This window comes from Chenopodium album, chromosome 5 (assembly GCF_948465745.1).
Source record: "Chenopodium album chromosome 5, dcCheAlbu1.1, whole genome shotgun sequence".
In the NCBI taxonomy this organism is placed as follows: domain Eukaryota; kingdom Viridiplantae; phylum Streptophyta; class Magnoliopsida; order Caryophyllales; family Amaranthaceae; genus Chenopodium; species Chenopodium album.
Genome location: NC_137838.1, coordinates 9549641 through 9574325, shown reverse-complemented (window position 1 = coordinate 9574325; position 24685 = coordinate 9549641). Strand labels below are relative to the sequence as shown.

The following is a 24685-nucleotide window of genomic DNA, read 5'->3' as shown; positions in this document are numbered from 1 at the left end:
ATAGATAATTGAGTAGTTATTGTGCACATGCTCTATGCTAATAATCTAATATTCATCCTAATACCGACATGTCTGTTAATTACACAAATAAGTCCTTTTTATTTTATTTTTTTTTAAAAAAGCTCGAATAAACCTGTATATATATTTATGAGAGCCTGTTGTGTTCACCAGGGTGTACTGTACACCTTTATATGAGCAAAAATTAATGAGCAAATAACCCGGGTATACGGTACACCCGGTTGTATATAAAAAATTCTACTATTTAAAGCATATTATGCAATCATCGCACTTTAAAAATATCTTTTGATGTATTAAGGGTTTCTTCTCATTGACTGAACTGAACTGAACTGAAATGAATATTTTAAAAGAGAAGGAAATTAGGAGCTGAACTGAACTGAGCTGAACTGAACTGAACTGAGCTGAGCTGAGCTAAACTGGACTGAATTTCAACGTAAGAAAACAAGCCCTAAGTGAGAAACTCATGATCAACATAAAACTAAACACAAATACGATCAGAATTCCCTTGTTGCTGATCCCAACTTAATTTTGAATTCTAATTTTTTTAACAAATAACCATTGAAAATAAACTATGCTCATGCACTTCGATTTTTTCTACGGAGTATAACATACAATACAATACATAATCAAAGCAAACCGTCTTACATGAGAATATGAGATAAGCCAATCGAGGCACTGCTCATTTCACTTTATTCAAATAATACTCCCTCCGTCCCCTTTTGATAGTCACTTATGCCATTTTTTGTGGCCCAAAATGTTAGTGACATTTGTTTTTTTCCAAGTACCATTAATATTATTTTTTTTTACCAAAATTCTCTCTCATTTGCAAAAGTATTTGTGCAAATTTAACTTTCGTGTAAATTTTGCTTTTCCAAGTACTTTGATTACTTTATCTCTCTACTTTTTTGCATACTCAATGTAAATTTACTTTTTCAATGTATTTTTGCTACTTCTTATTTATGTTTATTAATTTCCATGATTTTCTACCAAAAGTGACTATCAAAAGAGGACGAACGAAGGGAGTATTAATTTAAAATTTGTTCGCACTTCAATTCATCAAAAATAAATTTACGATAAATTTAATTAAGTTAAGGGAAAAAAAATTGTGAACTTTCTCCAAAAAAAAAAAAATTTAAATTAAGTAATTACGAGTATATTTTAATCTTAAAAATAATTAATTTTCAGTCAAAATAATTTTAATTCAACAAAAATAAGGTAAGTTAACAAAATGTAACTGACGAAAGTCAAAAAAAGAAAAAAGAGAAAAAAAAAAACCTCTCACCCTGTTTCCCCCCTTTCTCTTCCCTCCCTATAATATCAGAACATCGGAAGAAGCCTTCAAAAACCCAAACTAATTTCATTTCCCCACTTTCTTCTTCACATTTGTCACTCTCCCTTCTTTCTCTCTCCTCCACTTTCTCTCTCCTCATAAACCCCCAATTTTCAAACCCAAATTCTTCCCCAAACAATCCAAGTATCTCCCCTAATTCGATCTAGGGTTTCCAATTTCTTCCCCAATCTCAAACATGCATGTCGATTAATCCTTCCCAAAACGTTCCGCTCCGAATTCCGGCGAGCAGAACACTCTGAAATTGCTGCATTTTTTGAGTTATGCATTCGAAGCGATCCAACAATGGAGATGAAAATGGAGTCGTCGCTTCTGTTAGCAATGACAATAACAATAACAATGATAACAATAACAGCAATGGAATGGAGAAACGAACCAGTAGTCGGGTTCGAAAGCCGGTGATGAGAAATACATTTTACTTCAAGAACTCGCCGGGGTATCGTCGGAAGAACAGGAAGAAGGTGAAAACTAGGACTGCTGCTGCTCACATTGCCAAGTATTTGAAGCCGGGTGGTCGCCGTCCCATTCATAACTCTTCCAAGTCTATCTCTAATGTATGCTTTGTCTAACTTTATTCCTGTTATTTTGATTATCTTGGTTAATACTTTGATTTTATGTGTTTTAATGTTTTGGAACTTAGTATGTTATGTTTAGGTTGAATGAGATACAACTAATTGTTTGTGGGTGTGTTTAGTTGGGGTTAGGGAATGGGGAGGTTTGGATTTTTGGTTACTGTATGTTTGTTATTCGGGTTATGGTTCGTTATCGTGGAATCCGTTGCTGTAGTGACATATGTTGTTAGGTTGAACTGTGAAGAGGGTGAATATGTGGAGATTTTTGTTAGGAAATGGTACATTTCGTGTTTTTATTGGCTGATGTGGGTTGAGGAATGTTTTCAGTTATCGTTGGTTTGGTTTGGAGGCTCTTTTATTGGTATCATTTGGGTTTAGCTTACTAATAATTGTTTTCTTGTAAATATGAGTTTAGTATCTTTAATTGTTGTTAGTGTGTAAGTTTGAGGCTATGAGCTTTCTTAAGTAACAACAGGTGTAGCGAATAGGAGTAAAGTCGAGACTAAGGAGAAGAGGGGATGGAGGTAAGAGTGGAGAAACACTAGACTATGAGGCATAAGACTTGTTTAGTTTATGAAGAGAGAATATACTCCCTCCGTCCCTAATTTTTTTTCCCCAAAGCCATATCTTACTTTATTGAGTGGAAATGATGAGAGAGAAATTGGTGGGACCTAAAGTATCTTTGTGAAAGTGAAGTTTTGGTCCCCGTGGGCCAATGGGGACAATCTTTTGGGGATGGAAAATGGTGTAAGCAATATCTAATGAAGGGATAATTTGATATTTTATTACATCCAATTTCCTTTAAAGTGTGCTCGTTTTTCAGCTAGGCTTTCAAATAATACCCGACCACATCTAATACAATCAATCCACTTGTTCATCAGCTAGCAGGTTTTCAGCTAATGGCTGTATTTCTACTTTAAGCTGGCTTTTCAATTTTTTCTAGTAGGGCCTTATTGTCACTGGCAACAAGAGCTCTTTGTTAGCTTGAGTTTGAAAATATGCAAGTAGGCACATTATATTAAGCTTCTCATACTCATCATAAATATTTCCTCTCTCATTAGTGAAATCTGGGACTCTAATCTAAATCTTCCTCTGTTAGGGCCCTAATTCATCTTACAGGACAAAAGTATTGGGAAAAAAAAAAGTTAATAATATGATTGTAGTGGTAAAGGGAAGAAAAGTGAAACTATTTCTGTAATGCTAAGGGCAACAATTAGTGTGCTTAATCATACCTTTGTATTGAAAATCCATTATACTATGTAGATATCAATTGAAAACATTGCAACACAAAACTGAAGATGAGAAAATCTCCAACTACCTGGTAATAATTATAGCATTTAGGACACCAAACATCAAAGAGTACTCAAAACTGTATCCTCTGAACTAGATGTTTCTTTTCACACTTCCCACCATCATCGTGCTTACTGCTGATCTCTTTAGTGTAGCTGAGCCACTTCCCACTTCTTATTCAAGCACATTTAGAAGTAATACCTATATAAATTGTTGAGATGTAGTTAGTTTATGGTGAGCTGGGACTTTGGGAACTGTCCAAGCATCATGTGTGTGTGTTTTGCCTTTATAGTCAAGGTCTTATTGGCTAAATTAATGAGTTAAAGAATGATTAGATGCCTGTTCCACACACAGGAAGCACTTTACAATACATAAATCCGCCTCTTACCATATTACCTGACATGCAACGGGAAATTTCCGTGTTGGTGCTCTAAAATTTGTAAACCTGCAAAGGTTCTTGTATGTTGGGGGTGTTGTCATGACATGATTCTGGAATTTTACCATAGAGGCAAGAGTTAAGGAACTTCCTAAAATGGTTCATTACAGCCTAAGCCCCTGGTGTATGCTATGAGATTAACTTTATATATAGTAATGGGCTGATATCATACTTCATCTGTCTCATATTCGCAGGAGTAAAAATAGAAGTATATGTATCACATGTATGGCTGTTGTGGGAGGGGGCTTATAATGTTTATCAGTCTTGATTATAGAAGTATAAGAGGTACAGCTGCTGTAGCTTCAGACTTTGTGCTCTCTGAATATCATCCCTCCGTGATCTTTATTAACTGTTATTGTGTGCTTTGATATGCTACTTAATATTGTGGTAATGATAAGTGATTAAGTTATGCTGAGTTATGTATGATGAATGCTTTTTTGAGGTGCATTTGAGACATTTTTTTCCCCATCAGGTGACCCGACTATGTATGTATAATCAAGAAGCTTGATGATGTATTATGCCTTTTGTCAATTTGATCTAATGCTGGTCCTTTCTTTTCAGCTGGATGCAACCAACCTTCGGCGCTCAACCAGACAGAGGAGAGTATCTGTTAATTTGGGAGATTATACAGATAGCTCTGGTTCAGATGAAGACTTAATGGTAAAGCTTAAAGTTAACTAGTAAGCGTATTTTTGAGTTTAAAATTTGAGCTTCAGCTCCATTTTCATGCTCAATTGGACATGATTTATCTTGCAAATTAATGATCTTTTCCGTTCGTTCTTTACAGGAACCTAGAAAATACAGTACTAGAAGCCGGATTGATAACAGTGCTGCTCTGGATGTATTATCAACTCCTAAACGCAGAAAAGTTATTGAAACTAAATCCACACCGCGACGGGAAGGTCTGCGTCCTCGTAATTCCAAATCAAATGGGAGGCGAATTGCATTTGATGATGTAGAAGGTAGCTCAGGTGAAAAAGATGATCAAGATGAAATAGAGAATGGGAATGATGGTGATGATAATGATGATGAAGTTGAGGGTGATGATGAAGGTGAAGGTGAAGCTGAAGAGGGTGGGGAGGGTGAAGAGGAGGATGAAAGAGAAGAAGATGGTGATGATGATGAAGGTGAAGAAGAGCAGGATGGGCGAAGGCGCTATGATCTTCGAAATCGGGCAGAGGTCCGCAGGATGTCTTTGGAGGAGGGTAAACATAGACCAAGATCTCCTCGGAGAGTGTTGCATCATGGGATGGGAAACAAGGTCAATAGGGTTGTGGGAAGGGGTGGCACTAGAGTCCATAAGCGTCATCGTTTTAGTAGGATTGATGACTCTGATGACTCTCTTCTTGTGGATGAGTTGGACCAAGGACCAGCAATTCCTTGGGCTCGGAGTGGAAGTAGAGCTGGGCCTCCTTGGCTCATGGGAGGGCTAGATATGCATGGGGCAACTGCATGGGGGTTGAATGTTGCTGCATCTGGTTGGGGTCACCAAGCTGATTCCTTTACTTCTTTGACACCTGGAGTTCAGACTGCCGGTCCGAGTTCAAAGGGAGGAGCAGATATTCAGCCTTTGCAAGTTGATGATAGTGTGAGTTTCGATGAGATAGGTGGGCTTTCAGAATACATTGATGCGTTAAAGGAAATGGTCTTCTTTCCCTTGCTTTACCCGGATTTTTTTGCAAGCTATAGTATTACCCCACCTAGAGGTGTCCTATTGTGTGGACCCCCAGGAACTGGGAAAACTCTAATTGCACGAGCATTAGCTTGTGCTGCTTCAAAAGCTGGTCAGAAAGTGAGCTTTTACATGCGTAAGGGAGCTGATGTTCTCAGCAAATGGGTTGGAGAAGCCGAACGACAGTTGAAACTTCTTTTCGAAGAAGCCCAAAGGAATCAACCATCTATCATTTTCTTTGATGAGATAGATGGGCTTGCTCCAGTGAGGTCAAGCAAACAGGAGCAAATCCACAATTCTATAGTTTCAACTTTGCTTGCTCTGATGGATGGCCTCGATTCTCGTGGACAAGTTGTCTTGATCGGAGCTACAAACAGAATTGATGCTATTGATGGGGCCTTGCGTCGACCTGGTCGATTTGATCGCGAGTTTAACTTTCCCTTGCCTGGTTGTGATGCCCGGGCTGAAATCTTAGATATTCACACACGCAAGTGGATGCACCCTCCAACCAGGGAACTAAGGACAGAACTTGCAGCAAGTTGTGTGGGTTATTGTGGGGCTGATTTAAAAGCACTCTGCACTGAAGCAGCCATTCGTGCATTTCGTGAAAAATATCCTCAGGTGTACACCAGTGATGACAAATTTCTGATAGATGTTGAATCAGTTAGGGTAGAAAAATATCATTTTTTTGATGCTATGTCAACAATTACCCCTGCTGCTCATAGAGGCTCCATAGTTCATTCGAGGCCTTTATCAGTTGTTGTCGCTCCATGCCTGCAAAGACACCTCCAAAAGGCCATGGTACACATATCAGATATATTCCCTGCTTCCGCTATTTCATCTGAATTGACAAAATTATCAATGCTCTCCTACGGCTCTGCTATTCCACTGGTTTACAGGCCTCGGTTTCTGTTATGTGGAAACGAGGGTGTTGGGATGGTAATTCTCTTTAGCAATTTTGAAATATGTAATAATCAGTAATGTATGAATTAAAGCTGAGTTCACTCACTTCTTTAGTTGTACAGGATCATCTAGGACCTGCTATATTACATGAGATGGAGAAGTTTCCTGTTCACTCTCTTGGGCTTCCATCTCTGCTGTCAGACCCTAGTGCAAAGACACCTGAAGAGGCTTTGGTACATATAATTAGTGAAGCACGAAGGACTACACCATCTATTCTATATTTGCCTCATTATGATCTTTGGTGGGAAAATGTAAGTTCACAATCTATAGGTCTTTCTCTCAGTTTGCATGTGTAGATAATCTTGTACCTTTAAGCCGTTACGCGCTGCACACACGTGCAAGCAGATTATATTATAGCTCTGCATGCTTAATTTACTTCATTTTATGGGGCATTAATTATAGGTGTTTGAAATTCCTAGTTTCATGATACTCTTTTGACTCAGTCATATTGTTTGTCAGGCACATGATCAGCTAAGAGCGGTCCTACTCACTCTGCTAGAAGAATTGCCATCTGAGCTACCTATATTGTTACTCGGAACAACCTCAGATCTACCCCCTGATGTGGACGAACGGCATCGAATATTTTCTGAACGTAGCATGTATACTTCCTACTACCTACTATGTGCTCCTTCTAGTTCAGCTTTGATAGTATGCTAAGGTTTTTTAAAAGGTTTTTTAAAAAAATTGTACACAAATTGAACTGCTTTTTTTTTTTTTTTTTTTGGGTTAGAGCTACAATACTCATGCTGTAAACTATCTTGAATTTGGATGTTTCTCAAAAGGCAATCATTAATATGATCACTTCAGAACCTCTAATTGCAAAAATCTTAATAGTGTCATAATGTGATTCTTGTAATTTTTTTTCTAATATTGTATTTAGCCTGGTATGTTTGTCAAAATTTGTAGATTCAAATGATTTTGAATTCCTTTGGTTTTCTTTCCAGCTACAAAGTGGATGGACCATCAAATGAAGATCTGTCTTTGTTCTTTGATCGACTAATTGAAGCATCTTTGTCGGTACCATCTGAAGCTAATACAAAAACACCCAAGACATCAACGTCACTTCCTGAGCTCCCTAAAGCTCCTAAGGTTGCTAGTGGCCCAAAGATCTCTGAGTTAAAAGCTAAGGTAGAAGCAGAACAGCATGCACTTCGTAGACTGAGGATGTGTCTTAGAGATGTGTGCAATAGGTGAGTTTTCCTTTTCTCAAGTCCAACTTTGCAAGCCTATGACTACTGATGTGAATTGTCCTCATTGGAGTAGAGGGGTAAAAATCCCATCTTATATCCTTAGGGAGTAACTCTACTCATTGGCATATGTTTTAGGTAGAAAATCATTTTGTCTTGTAAGTGGCTCTAATTCTCCTCTATCACGGGCATGGCATAGAACTATATCTTCATGATTTTGATGTGTGGTATCAAAATCTAGATTGTCTTGTTTTGTTAGTTTTGGTTCTTTAATCATGCTAGGGGTTTTAATTTGCCATTATGCTGAAGTAACAGAAGGATTCATATGTCAGGATAATTAGTGACCGCCATATATATTTGTTCAAGTTTGTTGTTCCACGTTGGAGGTAAATAGATGAAGAAACCACCTTATGAGTTGTTGAATAATTTTTTCTGTTGCCAATTGGTTGAAGGAATTGTACTTAGGCTAGTGGTTTGACTTGCCTCCTTCATGGGCATATATTTATGTACCATTTCATGTACAACTCATTTTCTTTGGTTTATACCTTCAACCTCTTTCTCCAAACTATTCGATGTACACAAATGTTTTTATTTCCAGTATAATGTTCTCATGCTGACACATGCTGCATGTTCTGTTTCCAGAAATCTTGTATGTTTTGATAAAGACAGTAGGGAGACCTTGTTATGTCTGTGTTTTGGATTTCAATGTATTAAATCTGGCACTGATTAATTGTTATTGATTACAATTTTGTGCAGGATCTTATATGATAAACGTTTTAGTGCCTTCCATTATCCAGTTACAGATGAGGATGCTCCAAATTATCGCTCCATCATCCAAAATCCTATGGACATGGCTACATTGCTTCAACGTGTAGATTCTGGCCGATACATAAAAAGTTTTGATTTTCTGCACGATGTTGAACTGATATTACACAATGCAAAGGTGTGTAGCTTATTCAGCTAAAATCCTATATTTTTCCCCTAATGTTGCATTCTATGCTGATCCACCCATTGTCATTGCCTATTACAAGTTTCTCAACTCTTACTATTATTGTTTGAAATATGCCAATGGGACATTGCCTTTATAATGCTGAGCTGATTGCAATATTATCTTTACATTCCTTAATTTCACTTGAGATATTCTAATGAGACATAGCCATCTTATATTTCCTACTAGTGAAATACCTTAATCCGGAATAATACTTGAAATTGATTGCACCTGGAACTGAATTGTATATCTTTTATAAACGGTCTGGGCATTAGAAGTAAGAAACTGTTGGGGTTGAGGGCTGCTATTAGTCTGAAAAGAGGACTCTCTTCCACTAATAATTTAAAAGCTCATTATCTAGAAGCCAACCAGATTACCAGACAGTCATAGCAATAATTTGGTATCAATTATTATCTTCTTCATAAATTGCAATTGTAGAAGACGTTTCACAATTATTAGGTGAATTTATTGAATGAGAAGCAAGATGGAGATAACAGCCAGAAAGTGTAACTTTTGTTAAGAAGGGATACCTGGATTGGGGGTAAATGAGAGGATAATAGGAGTAAATATCTGGTGGAATTGAGAGGGTGGATTTGAGGCCATTGACTCGTTGAGGATAATGATTTTTTTTTTTTTTTTTTTTTTTTTTTTTTGAGTAATCGTTGAGGATAATGATGATTGGGGCATAGGAGGTTACTGTGTTTCCTTGCTGGGTACCGTATTTCCTTGGTTCACTCTTAAGGTAACTTTTCGCATCTTCGCCACTCTCTTAGTCATCATCATCATTATCATACTGTCATACCTCAATCCATTGGCCAACTACCATTAGAGTTGTTCTGCACTCTGATCACTGTCATAGAATGAGTGTCATTAACCAGCATTATCATCACTCCATCTTATTTGTTATTGGTGGTAGTGTACAGTTTCCTTCCCCGACTTCCTCTCATATCTCTCTCACTGTCGTTCTTTCTTCAGAAACCATGATTGCTGTTATACCTGTTCTCTCAGATCTATGCAGGTTGTAATGGTGGTGAAATTCACAGCGAAGGCAGTTGTGAGACCTATCAGTGAGTGAGTTCATGACAACTTGTACTGTTATTGGGAATGGGAAAGAAGAAAAAAAAGGATAGTGAGAGTTATTTTATTAACATTAGAAAAGGATGCAGTTTTGAAATGGGTCATATTACTAGGAAGCAGACCAAAATAAGGGAAATTTTTGCTCCTTGCTCATGATATATTTAGTCATTTCAGGTACTTGCCAATTAATTTCAACCTCAAATCTCTATAAAATTTTAAGGGAAATTCTCAATGGTAGCCTCCTACTATTGCTTATTCTCAATGGTAGCCAATTTTTTTTTGAATTCTCAATGGTAGCACTCTACTTTTTAAAAGTTGCAACCGTAACCTTAATGATATTTTTCCGTTAAATTTCTGTTAAATCTAATTTTTTATTTTTTATTTTAAGAATCTAACTTAATTTAAACTAAAGTTAATTTATTTTTTTTAATAAAAAGTAAATAAATAATAATACCCACCCCTTCCCCTTCACTGCCCAGCCACCCTCCCCCTCCCTCCCAACCACTTTCTCATTCCCCCTCCACGGTTCCACCAATAATCCACCGGTGTTTCTCCCTGTCGTTCGACACCCCACCCGGCCATCCTCTTTCCCCTATCCCCTCTTTGCATGCTTCAATTTCATCTTCCTCTTCATCTCAATTGTCGTCGCCGTTAAATTTGAATTATATGCGTCAATGTGGCCGAAATAGAGGATTGGAGAGAGAATTACACAGGAACTTGATTTGAATCCAACGTTGAATCTATGCGAGAAAAAATGAAGATGATTTTCATCAAATTCTAGGGTTTTAATTGGGGATAATTTTTATGATTGTGATTGAAAGAAATTGAAGATTTATCGACCTCCATTTTTGTTGAATTTCAAGCAGTTGAGGTGCGGCGTTGGGGCTATGATAGTGGTGTTGGTGTGAAAGCCGCAATTTGTGTGGCCGTTGTTGTGGATTGGAGTCAAGAGAGGTGGCAAATGGTGGTTATTGTAGGCTGCTGTAGTTGTACATGGTGGTTGTTTGGTGGTTGTTTATGTGTAAGTATTGATGTTGTTGTTTTGGGCTGGTTTAGTTGACTTGAAGGGGTGGCATTGCGGGGGAAGTAGGACATAGAAGGGGTGGGTGTATGTGGACTGTGGAGGGTGTTGTGGTGGAGGGTTTGGGGTTTGAGATGGCTGCCATGGAATGAAGAGGAGGAGAGAGAAAATAGTTAAGGGTTAAGAGAGAAAATGTTTGATAACAGTAAAGTTAACGGGTCTTTAACGGTTTAGAGGTAATAAGGTTACAGTTGCAACTTTTAAAAAGTAGTGTTACCATTGAGAATCCAAAAAAAAATTGGCTATCATTGAGAATAAGCAATAGTAGGAGGCTACCATTGAGAATTTCCCAAATTTTAAACTTGATAAATCTTGCTATTATTGTGAGATTGTGAGCTGGCTTTATATCAAATGATACATGGTAAGAGTCACCTAAAAATCCTCTTACTTATGTACCCTCACTGCATTGTTAAGTCTTTTTCATCTTCATTTCCTTCCTTTTTTCCCTTGTCCTGATTGAGGAGGGGAGGGGAGGGAGGGGGATCAAAGGTTGAGTGGTTTTTTTTTTTTTTTTTTTTTTTTTTTTTTGGTGTACTTCCAAGTTCCAACTGACTCATTAATTTTGATTTACATATGTCATGTTTGTGCTAACCACTTAATTTCTTGGTTTAAAAGGAACTTTTATGGGTTTTTTTTTTTTAATTGATTGTATTTTTTATCATGTTTATCATCATCAGGCATACAACGGAGACGATTATAATGGAGCTAGGATTGTTAGCAGAGCACATGAGCTTCGAGATGCAGTATGTTCTCTTTTTTATCTGTGTCACTATATTCTCTGATGTGGTTACCTTGTATCTGAATTTTGATTTGGGATTTCGTTGATTAATTATATGTTGTTTGTTGTTGGTATGCTCTTTAGGTGCAAGGAATGCTCTCTCAGATAGATCCTGCACTTGTGGCATTCTGTGACAAGATTGCTGCTCAAGGAGGCCCTAGTCAAATGCCTGATGGTTATGGAGGCTCTGCTCTTCAGCAAAATCCCGTTGTTCAAACATTAACTGTGACTAGAGCGAGTGCTCGGCTCCGTCATGTCCAGCCAGAGGTTAACTTAGATCAAAGTTACGAAGCATTAAAAAGACCAAAGAAGAATGTTGACACTATCTCCACAGGTACAAGCCTTAATTCCCTTTGCTTGGGTTTTATGTTGTGGTATATCCTTCACCCCTGCTTTCTGATAAGGTTTTAGTATGAACTAAATCTGGGCTATTGGTGGACATCTAAATGAAACTTAAGCAGAACTGCAGTCTCAAATCCATTCAAACTTTTTATATTGAAAATAATAAATGTGATCTTGGCAAGTACGTTTTAGACGTTGTCAACTTGTCATCTTGTAGCCTATTTATTAGTTTGGAGTCTACTTCTGTGAAAGGCAATGTTGTGGTATGATCCTTCATTCCTGCTTTTTGAAAAGGTCATTGTATCAACTAAATTTGGGCTATTGGTGGACATCTAAATATACTGCAGTATTGAAAAAAATTTGTAATCTTGTAGCTGATTTTTAAGTTTGGAGTCTACTTTTTGTTTAATATCTTTGAAAGGCAATACCATGCTTCTGAAATCTTTCATATATATTACAAAGTAGTAATATTTGGCAGACTCATACTTTGATGATATTGTAAATTTGGCTAGTATATATGTTTGCTGGTGGTCTGTGATTCTGGACACACTTCCAGGGACATTTTGGATTTTGCTTAAAATGTTTGAAAGTTGTGATGATATAAGAGTTCCCTGCCCATACATGTGTTGTTGCAAACATACGCACCAATTGCACAAACCAAAAAAAAAAATATTTCAAATGCTTCTACGGACCTCGTGCCAGCGACTGCTTCTGGACCTGTCTGGTTATGCTTGAATTTTTAGTTTAAAGATATGATAAAGTTATGAAAAATTAATTGGATGATTTTGTAAATTTGGATAGCATTCACAGGGCAAGATGAATTTTCATCAGTAGTGTTAATACTTTTAGCTAAATATATCAAAGCAAATTTCTTTCAGTTTAAGGATTTTTTGCTAGACTTTTCTTCCCTAAGTTCTTGAAACTCCTATATCTTTTAGTTTATCTTTGTGATGCACTCAAGGTTTGAGCATGAAAAACTCTGATATTTGTAGAATCCTTCCCTAAATCTTGGTTTGTGTTTGGAAAATTTCAGTTGCAGCTGATGAAGACAAAGCCGAACACCTAGAATCATTGCCTTCACCATCATCCGAAGAGGCTCAAGCTAAGTTTACCACCCGCACAGGACCAGAGACCTCAACTGCAAATTGTAATGAATCTGAGACTCCCATGGAATTAGAGGAACTTAGATGTGGAAGATGTCCTGAAGATGATGTGAATATGGAAGACGGAGATACTTCCAGCAGCCAAGTGGAAGTGATCAAGCAACAATTTTTGAAGCACACTGAAGCATATGGTATTCCACAGCTTGAAAGGCTGTATACCCGTATTATAAAGGGTGTTTTTGAGACAAAATCCGCTGCAGGTTCTGAGAATCCCAAAGCCAAGGTTCTCCAATTTTTGTCAAAGTTCTCTCAGGATGAGACCAACTTTTGATCTCGGCTTTTTTTCCCCCTCCCCTCCCCCTTTTTTCTGGTTCTATTGGTAGGTTATTTAAACTAGATATTGTACAAAGTCGGGATCTTAATTTTTTCTGCATGGAAAATATAAGAGTTACACAGGTAGAGCGTTCAATGCACAATCCAGCTTACAGGCCATTGGTCTCTCTCTCTCTCTCTCTCTCTCTCTCTTTCTCTCTCTCTCTCTCTATGCAGGCGCTATTACCCTTTCTTTTGTACTACTGGTTATGACGCCCTGATAGAGCTTTAGACAGTAAGTTTGGATGTAAAATGATCACTGAAAATAGATGACTACGAAAGAAGGCACTGGACAGTGAAGATATGTATTTTTTAGCCTCCCTTTTCTGAGACCGTCGAGGATGAGCTTCCAAGGAGGCAAACTTGTCTGGATAGAGTCTATCTTCATGCTAAACTATTCTTACTGTTTGTGCCAATTTTCACTTGTACTTTAAAACATAAAACCATTATATTTGTGTCAAGTTCTGATATTTTCCCTCATTTCTTCCCTTTAAATTTGAATCTTGTACAGAAAATCCCTCTTCTCGCAGCAACCTTTGCAACTATGGCTTTTAGAGGGGTAAACTTTCATATACACATTTAATGCTTTATTTGGGTTGTAGTTATACCTTGCATGTTAGAGTTTATGATCGTATCAAAATGTAATCTTGTTATGAATCTAGTTTTATATATCTTGTTGGGTTATTGTTGGATCAATGTGATATTCAGTCATACATCAATTCGCATTCGTTTCTTTGGTTCTTTGTTTTGTGGTTTAGATTTAAGATGTTGCCGTGTTTGTTATTTGCTTAGTGTTAATTCTTATATGTGGCTAGCTTGTTGTCAGCCATCATGATGTTATAGGGGTGTGTTATAGGGGTTACTCACTTAGAGTTTTCGGGGGTTATTTTGTTCTTTTACAATTTTACAAACGGTCAAACGATGTAGCCAATCGCACAGAAAACACGTTGTCTTGTCACTGGTTTAATATGTATTGATATTTGATAAACGTTATTGTTGTTGTTGTTGTTGTTGTTGTTGTTGTTGCTGTTGCTGCCGCTCCTCTTTTCTTGGATAATACCTTCCGTCAAGGCAAGACATGATTATATCATCAGTATGTAAGAGCAACTCCAATGGTTGCGGGACTAGCTTACAATTTTAATAATTTTCAAGCTAATAGTCAAACCATTGGAGGATAGTTTAATAATTAGCTAGACCAAGCTAATGCCAAGCAAATTAGCTTAGCTAAGCTAATTAGCTTAGAAATTAATTGTCTCTAATAAAATACTAATTATTTAAAAAATAAAGCTGAAAAATCTAAATATAGCAAGCTAATTTGGTAATTAGCTTGCCGTTGGAGTTGCTCTTAAATCTCTGCCGAATTTGTCATAATAGTAAAACCAAATCCAAGGGACACCACTAGAGTTCAACTCCAATTTATTTTATCCAAATAACAATACTTGCATCGATATTCATACTTACATAATTGATAATTCCTCTCCATCTTGATCGATTTTACTGGTATGTAGAGTTAGCCTCCCATTACTCGTGTCGTTGTTTCCCATGGATGGATATTGCACAAGGAGTGTATTAGCATGGCGCTTCAAGTGCCTCCATGTATCATACATACTGTCCTAAATCTCCTAGTTATCATTAAACTTCCCATGTATCTTCTTGAGTTTGTTATCTTGAGCAAGCTATTTTGTTATAATTCTTATATCAACTTATGATTTTGTTAACTAAAACATACTCTGTATTAATTTCCACTTTACATAAATATATTATTTGTTCCAATTCCTTTCAGATTTTAATAACGAGTTTTGTACGGTGTAAATGCACAGAATTATAATGGTAAGATAGTTTTTTTTGTGAACATGATTTAAGGAGCAACTTACTGTTATGATCCAAAATTTACTACCTGTATATATTGTTGCAAAGTGCATGAGCTACAAACTTTAAACTTTAATAAAATAGATGTATACATACAATATTGGCCAAAGATGTATACATAATGTTTTACATGAGTCAAAAAATAGCGACAGAGGGAGTATTAATCATACACGTCGATACAATACCTTGCTTATAGATCACAATAGCCAGAGTCCACAGATTGTGATGGACTGATGGTATTACTACTTTTACTGATTTTGTTGGTAAGCAACAGATCATCTGCATCCTGAGGCTCAACGCGGGAGATTTCCGTACAAAGTTGAGCCTCAGGATGCAGATTATCCATTTCTAACCATACTAATTTGTTGTGCTTGTGCAGAAGAAAACTGTGGAGAAAGCATGCATGTCGAAACAGATCCTAATTCTTAAGCCATGTGATATTTGGTGCTCGAAAGGAGATCTGTTGTTATATATACTAGTACAGTTTGTGCGAAGATTCATATTAAAGGTGCTTTCACAGCATAATTCCAAGACAAGGTGCTCTTTCTGTCACTTATCAATGTCGACGTAGTTCTGCCCAAACCAATGATAGGATTATGGAAGAAGTAACATATGCACACAACTGTAGATGCTGACTAATCTCATGAGCTAGACTAGGATATACTTTAGCATTTCTTCGACGATGCTGATTTTTCATGTCTTGTGTGTACGTGTGACAACATAGCCTTAAGATATAGATGAGTGACGAAAGCTAATACCTTCATCTTTAAGCAGAACCAATATAACTCGAGGAATCTAACCACTAAGCTTCTCCTTAAAGATACTGAAGTTTCCCAATCGACTAATCGACTATACTGGCATACATTCTCTTTAGAATTACATGGTCTCCATCAGTGATCACTGTCATATATTCTATTCCTTTACAGATAAGCCAAGTTTTGTTTGGAGTAATAAGAGATACAATATTTTTGTCTTGTTAGTTGTTAGCACCTGCACCAGAAAATACTGAAGCAGCTCCCTTTTATAACAGCATTTTGTTCTTTTTTCTTGTAGAGAACATTCGAAGTTATCGATAATGATTGATAAGAATGGGATTCTTCCTTGCAGATGAGCTCTTGCATCAACAAAACAAAGCAACGTGGTGCAATGATTTAAGTACCTGTATTGAAAACTCAGAAGGGAAAAACATGAATGTAATCAAGTACAGAAATATGTTTTGTTTTTGACAGTATTCTTGTGTCCATTTTCCTAATTTGCGTCTGTATTCCTGATGAGTAGGAATTACAACAAAGTTGCTCACGATTTATACTTCTTGTTACATTGTTGAAGTCGGAAAAGGATTGCAATGTACTGATGGCGCCGGGAGATGGAAAGTATAAGCATCAACTAACCTAGGAGGCTCCTTCAAATTGCCTCTAATGAGATGAATATGGACCTTGAGCCTTCTTAGTGGGCATCTTAGTAGTTGGGGAGACTTTCATGCTCTTTACGTCGTAATTTATCACATATGAGAATTTCGAGTGTGATGTATGTGTAGTAAATTTTTGCTGCAATTAGGTTTGAATATCTGCAGAATTGTTTATTTAGAAAATGCATAAACTAACACATTCGCAGAAAAGTCTTACACAAGCAGTTCCTATTTATATCAATTTCGGTCACATAACACTCAGGAGCATAGCCATACTGCTAACCCAAAAAAGAACACATAGGGAAGCTCCGAACACAATCTTACTGATCAGTAGACCAGCAAGACAGTGACTACTACTTGTATATGAGACAAATGATCAAAAATAGTGGAGAAAGATATTAGTTTTAGGAAATAAATGGTTTCTTCTCTTCTCATGTCATTCCACCTGAAAATTCTGTCACAACTTTTAGATGGGAGTACGGCTATTTTAAGCAAATCTTTAATCCCTCCTTTGCAAAAACGTAACATGCAGAACAAATCTGAATCTACAAGTTCTACCTTACACCGCTAAAAGACATCAGATGATCAGACTACCAATGCAGCAAAAGCTCTAAAAATGTCTTCAGGCATCAAGCACGTGTAGCATTATAGCATTTTGAGCATGCATGCGGTTCTCAGCTTGAGGGAAAACAATTGAGTTGGGAGCCTCAATGACCCCATCAGTAACTTCTACTCCTCTCTCAGCTGGCAAACAGTGCATGAAGTAAGCCTTTGGTCCAGCTAATTTCATAAGAGCCTCGTCCACCTAGTGGAAATAACAAAAGCATCATGTAAATTTTATTGTCCTTTTACCACTTTACAAGACCGAATCGAATTAAACGAACAACAGAGCAATGCCAAAAGCAAGTAGCAAGGCAAGATGTGTAAATCAATGCAATATAACATAATCAACCACGCAATAAAAAAGATGGATAACATTATATCATCTGCATTCACCTGAAATCCTTGGAAAACTTTTCTACGATGTTCGGCTTCTTCCTTCTGTCCCATACTTGCCCAAACATCTGAGTAAACTACATCTGCTCCAATAACAGCTTCTTTGGGATCATTTGTTATTTCAATTTTGCTGATGCCAGCCTGTTGAGCCTTTTGCACCGTCTTCTGATCAGGTTCAAATCCCTTTGGGCAGGCACAGACAAAATGGAAAGGGATAATTTCTGCCAATAGCAACCAAGAATGCACAATATTGTTCCCATCTCCAACATAAACGACCTGGTCAAACACAGTAATTATCCACAACTCAGCTGATCAGAATATATGCAGAAAAAATTGCTGCGAGATATGAAATATAAGGCTAGTCACTAGTGTATAACACAGATATAACAGCCTGCCTTGGTAGGACCCATCTAGAAATGTGAGAAGGTAGATATAGCACTCTTGATGCCACAAACAGAAGTCTCACCTTTGTTCCTTCTATGCTACCAATGTGTTCAATCATAGTCAGAGCATCGGCCATTATTTGACAAGGGTGGTTGTAATCTGTCAAGCCATTGACCACAGGTACGGTTGCATACTTAGCTAGGTCAATAATATCCTGTGACCAAAAAAATAATCATTACTTCAATCACATAGCAGCTTTACTGCAAGTCTAGATGGAAAGAGCAATCAAACAGAGAAAGGGAGGGAAGACAACTTTTTTTTCTGATAAGTTCAACTTAAATTGTTTCAATCTGCTGTATGTGGACACTCTACATTTCTTTTCCTCATAACATCACTTGAAAGAGTCAAATTATATAAGGAGTATATGTTCTGAGAAATGCAAACCTCTGTCACTAATAGAGTTATTTTACACTGGGGCTTGTACTGATAATAGTGCTTATATGTTTATTTTGGATTAGCCAAAGATTAAACTACTAGAAGAGCATACCTCACTCTTCTAAACTTAACCTTCTAAGAAAAATAATAGATCTAGCTTTTAGACCAAACTTTATCCTCTTTTAAATTTTCCAGGTGTATAAACAAACACAACCACTGACTCAAAACTAGATGAAAATACTCTTTTTCTAGGAACATAGAGTTAACATACAAAGATAGGTTAGTCAATTGTCTCAGAAGAACGATACTCTCCAATGATAGCAAAATATTAATCAAACTTTTCTTAGAAGATTAAAACCATTGGCACAGCTTATTTGAAGAAGTAGCTGTTGTAATAGTTTTCTTTCCATGCTAATATCTTTACAGCATTATTAATTGCCCGAAAATATTTTAGATTATTAAATGTATTCACAGAGCACAGAGAACATCAGGTAAAAGGTACGAAAGGAATTTTGCTGATTTTAGCAATCTTGATGAGACCATCACGGAAACTCACCAGCGTACCTGATGTGCAAAAACACGGGCCATAATGATGTCGTTATAGCGGGAGAGTACACGAGCAACATCTCGAGTTTCTTCTCGCTTTCCCATTTGAATGTCATCTGGTCCCAAGTATATTGCATGACCTCCCAACAAGAAAAAACCTGTCTCAAACGATACTCTTGTTCTCATGGATGGCTTTGCAAATATCATAGCCATACTCTTCCCTTTGAATGGCTGATATGACCTATCACCTGATTTGAGTAGAGCCTTAACCTCGATTGCGCGGTCTAAGATCTTCAAAATTGTAGCCTTGTCATAATCAGTTATGTGCAGAAAATCCTTTTTGGCTGTTTTTGCTGTAAATGAAACAGAATGAACAAGGTATGGCTCTAAAGCAGTTGGCGTCAAACCCACAGAATTCAAAATGAAGTAGACAACCAATCAAATATAGAAACAAAAGTAACTTGCAGGAGATGGACAATCAATAGAAAGTCATAAATTGACAACCCAGAAACGAGCACAATAATATATTTGAAAGATATTACAGATGTGCATACAATTTGTATATATTCAATGAAACAACTTGACTTGCATCAAGAAATAACAGCTTTTGAGTCACATAAGGACTTACCAAACCACAAGAAAACGGATAAGTTTTAGAAATGATATCCAAGTACAAACACAAAACAGGGAAAAAAAGCCCCAAAGAAAAGAAAGGAAGAAAAAGCAGAATTGCATTCGGATCATACATTACATCACACATTATAGATAAACAAGACAAAAATTCAATGCAAATTTTCAAAGGACACAGAGACCATTAAGCTCAGCTAAATAACAGCTACTCAATCAGTTTAGAGATACGAACCAGCATTTCTAATTGCATTTAACAACAATATCCTAGTTATCATTTAATTTCAGAAATATAACTCAGCAATCATCACTTACAATTTCACTTAACAAACCAACTGTCAAAAATCTGTCAATGTAGTTAAGTAAATTCTCAGATTTGCTCAAAGACCTAACAATAAAGTGATTTCCACTCATAATCAACACTTCATCCGTATGGAAATAGATACGCCATTTTAATTATCACGTTTGTCAACGCACAACTTTGTACATTGATAATTTAACATTACACTACTATGAAATTTACAAAATAAACATTGAGAAAAAACTTAAATTCTATGATATAATAAGATTTATTATTTAATTCATTAGTGAAAAAGAAGGTTCAAAGTTAATACAAAGTATATGATTAATACAAAAAGTCACAATGATGCAACTATTTCAAAATGGAGGTAGTATAATACAATTCTTCAACCAAGATAAAAGGACACAAAATGTGGATGACATATAGCTTAGTTGATCAAAATCTTAGCCGCATACCCGATAACCAAAACCAAACAACGATTAAATCCCGTCTACATCATTACCCTTTACGACTCCCTAAACAGGGCAAAAAACTAAAGAACCCCACAAATGTGCTTCACCAAAAAGACAGACAAAAAAGGGTTTCAATCCCATTTCACAAATTACAAAATAATCACAGCAAAAGCACAAAAAAATCACCTTGAGCATCAACAGATGCAGGAGAGGCAGCAAGAGAAGAAGTCTGACAACTGATTTTCCGGCGACTAATCGGAGACGACGAGGCGAAGGTGGCGGAGAAACGGCGAAGAGGGTTGCCGGAGAAAGAGGAAGTTTTGGAGGAGAGAGAAGAAGAGTCGAAGCAGAGTGAAGAAGAGTGAGAAGAAATCGCTGCCATTTCTGGAATTTGTGTTTTGCTGTGAAAAACCAGAAATGAGAGGAGAGAGAAAGAAAGAGAAAATGGGAGAGTGATTCTCTGTTATAGTGATTGATGACGAATTCTACAGAGTAGTTTTTGTTATACTACCTCTAGTTCTTATTACTGGCAACAAAGAGTAGTTTTCGGAGTTTTAGGCAAAATAGTTTAAGCAGAGTGAAAAATAAGGGCATAGAGCAACTCCAATGGTTGCTTTTAGCGACTAGCTTGCAGTTTTAATAATTTTCAAGCTAATAGCCAAACCATTGGAGGATAGTTTAATAATTAGCTTGGCCAAGCTAATAAGCTAATTAGAGCAACTCCAATGGTTGCTTTCAAGGACTAATATCCGATCCTAATATCCGACTCAAAATAAGTAAGAAAGAAAGAAAAAGAAGAAAAAAAAAAAATCAACCAAAATTAAACTAAAGAACCCACCACCACTAACACCACCCAGTAGCACCGAAACCACCACCACCCAGCATCACCAAAACAACCTAGCACCATCGAACCCTGTTGACCCACCGCACCCAAGAACCCACAAGCTACATCAATCCACCGAACTCACGAGCCGCAGCAACCCACCAAACCCACCGACCCTAGCTAACCTACAGTTTTGGAATAAATCACCCACGAGCCACCAACCAAGAACCCACCGATCTGAACCCACTGATGTGAGCCCGTCAACCTACCACCAACAACGCCCACGATATGAATCTACAACCCACGATCAAACCACCAACGAACCTATGTTCTGAAACCACCGACGAACCCACGATCTGAAACCTACCACCGTCGAACGCATAGCTCTTAACACGAAGCCACCATAAGACTAGGGTTTAAGGAGGAAAGAGAAAATTAATGGGGATGAGGGTGAAATTAATTAACTTTGGGATTTTATTTATTGAAATCAGATTTGTAGTTTAATCAATCTATTTCAGTAGATACCAGTAGATAAGTTTAAGAACATTACCTTTCCATCATTTCTCGACTAAAATTTTAATGGAGAATAATCATCTCTTCTTCAAATTCTGAAATTCAGGCGTATAGTGTTTCAATGCTTAACAAAATCTCAATCGTTTACATTGTAACTAAGAAATAAAAAAAAAAAAAAAAGCAATTTCAAAATTCAAAATAGTATTTAGCATGCAAAATTCATATTTCAACTATATTATTCTTTGGTAATCATATATACATCAAATTCGATTGAAAATATGAATTGTGTACATTAAATTCTTCCAACACATTTATATGTTATTCTACAGGTTTATAAACTACCTAAGGAGTTATATCAAGAACTTGTGAAAGAATGGATTTACATTAGCAAAGATAAAGAAAAAAAAACAAAAAGAAAAACATGTAAAGCTCATTGGACAACGTGAAAAACATGTAAAACCTCCTTGTTAAAAGAAAAATCCGGAGTCCATTGTTTAACAATTATAGGTTTACTGTTAAATGAATGAGGGCCTCCATATAAGAAAGACCTCAGCCCTATCATCAATACTAGCAAAATGAACCAGGAAATAACCAGCATCATGTAAAAAGACCATAGGTTGAGCAACATGACTCCATTCTGCAGCAATATAACGCATAATTGCACCAATAGACGAGGTATCACCAACAGCATACATGATTCAAGCTCTAGCCCATACTTCAGACAACTTATCAACTTAGTAAGCTTAGCAACTGAACATCCATCACGCATTTCAGGCGAAATAAAAGAAATAGAAGCTCCCTTCGAGGACTGTTGAGTTTATTACCTGAAAAAAGCCGAGACCAACCTGAGCACAAGTGTCCGGCACCGGAGGCACCTTACTCTGTTCTGGTGGTACTGTTCCATTGGACGCAAACTGCTGCAGCGTTTCAAGCTCATTTTAGCACCATGCTGCAACCTAGACCACCCACCAACAGAGTTCACCACATTCCTACATTTCAGGATTTTCTTTAAGACCCAAGAACATTTCTTGGGAACAGGAGCAGTCCAGCAATCCCTATGCTTGAAATAGTAAATGTGAGCCCAAAGTTACTTAGGCTTCTATCAACGCTATGAAGCAGCAATTACCTTAAGTGTCTTAATATATATTACCTATGCTTTTATGTAGGGGAGGTTACGATGGCCAAGGAGAAGGGTGATTTCCATCCCACATTCATCCTTACAAACTGATTGTTTAACTGTTGGAAAAGGGGAACACCCTCAAGCTGCTGAAGTGGAAGCTGCTGAGGTCCGACCTCTTCCATGCAATGGGGCTGTTGCTTCACCTTTGGAGTAGGTGTGCGGTACTGGCCAGAATGATGAGTCTGATGATGAGAGCTCTGATTGAAGGTAGGGTCTGTCATGACAGGAGTAGAGGTTGTATTAGACAACTCAATGCGCTCTCTCTCTTGCCTCTTGGCCCTTAGATACTCCCTAGCATCCAAAAAGGTCTGGGAAACCTCCCGTCGTGGCACTATAGGTACGGTGTTAGACTTGGTTTTCTCAGTCATCTTCTTCCAATCTATCGTAGGTGACTTCTTTGTTGCTTTATCAGACTTTTTCTTGGGGCTCTTGAGGCTTGCCTTCTTGGCTGCCCCATCCTCGCTTGGTCTGACCCTGTCCCTTGTGAGTAGGGGTGGACTTGGCAACCAAGTCCTTCACCTGGGAGACCAGAGACTGCCTGAATTCAGACATGAAATCCTTGAGTTGGGCCTTGGTCAGGAGAGGGGGCAGGGCAGCAGCCTGAGTTTCCTTTTGAGAATCTCCCGCTTGGGTGGCCTGTCCTCCTCTAGGGAGGGGGTCTCATCTTCTGCCTCATCAGAGGCGCAGTAGAGGCCCTATGAAGTATCTTCTCTCCATATGGGACGTGTGCTGCCATTGTATAGTGCCTTCCCCACAGACGGCGCCAAATGTTTCGGGGTAAAATGGATTTATATTATTAATTAGGAAGGCTCAAATACAATGCTACAAAACTTGTAATACTAATCAGAATATTCCTTTATATTTCAAGAATACTCCACAACTAAAGGTATCTAGAGAGAGAAATACAAGCTCTAGAGAGAGAAATCTAGCTTCTATTGTATGTGAAATTCTGCCCCCAAATGAGAGTAAATGAGGCCTATTTATAGGTTTTTGGGATATGTGCTCATGATTGAGCTGGCTTCAGGATCGTGCCAAGTGTCGCAAATCTGTGCGTTGCACCTGTTGGGTTGATGGGCTTGTATTCCTTCATCCATCCATTTTCATCCAACCAACAATGTGCTGCCACGTGTCAGCATCTCACTGGTCTTATTAGAGCTTCTTGTCTTGCCATATGTCGTAACGCCATTAGTCCACGTGTCATGGGTATTTTTTACTCATAACACGAGTGATCAGATACTCCAGGAAGCAAATAATCCACCTCCAAGAGAGAAGACTTCTGCATCCAGCAATCATTAGCATGACCATCTCCTTTACCTTTACAGTCGAGTAATACTAGTACAGTACCTTAATCATATTGCAGATAAAGCGACGTTTCAGTTCTCATATAGAATCATCTATGGTATGACCACTCATCCTGTAGTGATCACACCATTTATTGCTTTTCTCCTCCTTTGTTTCTCTTCTCTGATAGTTGTTATTACTAGAGTTGCTTCTTTGTTGAGGATAGCTCATTTGTTGCTTTCCCACTGCCAAGGAACTAGCTTCCACCGTTGATCCCATGAAACCAGAAATTTCCTTCTCTCAACCTGCAAAACCAATGGATCCATGCCTATAATGTTCTGTTTTTTATTCTCATATCCCTCATTCAGTTCCATGAGAAAATCGATCACCTTGTTCTTTTCATCTCTCTCAATAAGTTTCTTGAGCATACTACATGAACACTTATTAAAAGCCCCATATGTGCATTCTGGAAATCCCTCAATACTACCAATTTTATCCCAATAAATCTGAAGCTTACCATAAGAATTAGAAACACTCATGTTGTTTCAAGTCATTCAACTCTTTATGAAGCATGTAACATTCTGGGGCATTAGACTGACCATACATCTCACTCAATTCATCCCAGTTTCTTCTTTCAATCGAT

At 37.5% G+C, this 24685-nt stretch overlaps 2 protein-coding genes across 2 annotated transcripts; one reads left to right on the top strand and one right to left on the bottom strand.

Annotated features, from left to right (window-relative positions):
- Nucleotides 1–1408: 1408 nt before the first annotated feature.
- LOC145631841 (ATPase family AAA domain-containing protein At1g05910-like) lies at nucleotides 1409–13562 on the top strand. The gene is made up of 10 exons (XM_081684033.1): nucleotides 1409–1920; nucleotides 4226–4324; nucleotides 4452–6275; nucleotides 6362–6550; nucleotides 6759–6898; nucleotides 7244–7489; nucleotides 8243–8429; nucleotides 11310–11375; nucleotides 11495–11744; nucleotides 12786–13562. The coding sequence occupies exons 1-10, from the start codon at nucleotides 1630–1632 to the stop codon at nucleotides 13184–13186; spliced, it is 3693 nt and encodes a 1230-aa protein (XP_081540159.1). The 5' UTR covers nucleotides 1409–1629; the 3' UTR covers nucleotides 13187–13562.
- Nucleotides 13563–16906: 3344 nt separating this feature from the next.
- On the bottom strand, nucleotides 16907–20797 carry LOC145631840 (ornithine transcarbamylase, chloroplastic-like). Its single transcript, XM_081684032.1, has 5 exons — nucleotides 20432–20797; nucleotides 18884–19218; nucleotides 17967–18098; nucleotides 17501–17776; nucleotides 16907–17309 (listed from the first exon to the last, which is right to left on the bottom strand). Exons 1-5 carry the CDS (start codon nucleotides 20625–20627, stop codon nucleotides 17127–17129), a joined length of 1122 nt encoding a protein of 373 aa, XP_081540158.1. The 5' UTR covers nucleotides 20628–20797; the 3' UTR covers nucleotides 16907–17126.
- Between the last annotated feature and the right edge of the window lie 3888 nt (nucleotides 20798–24685).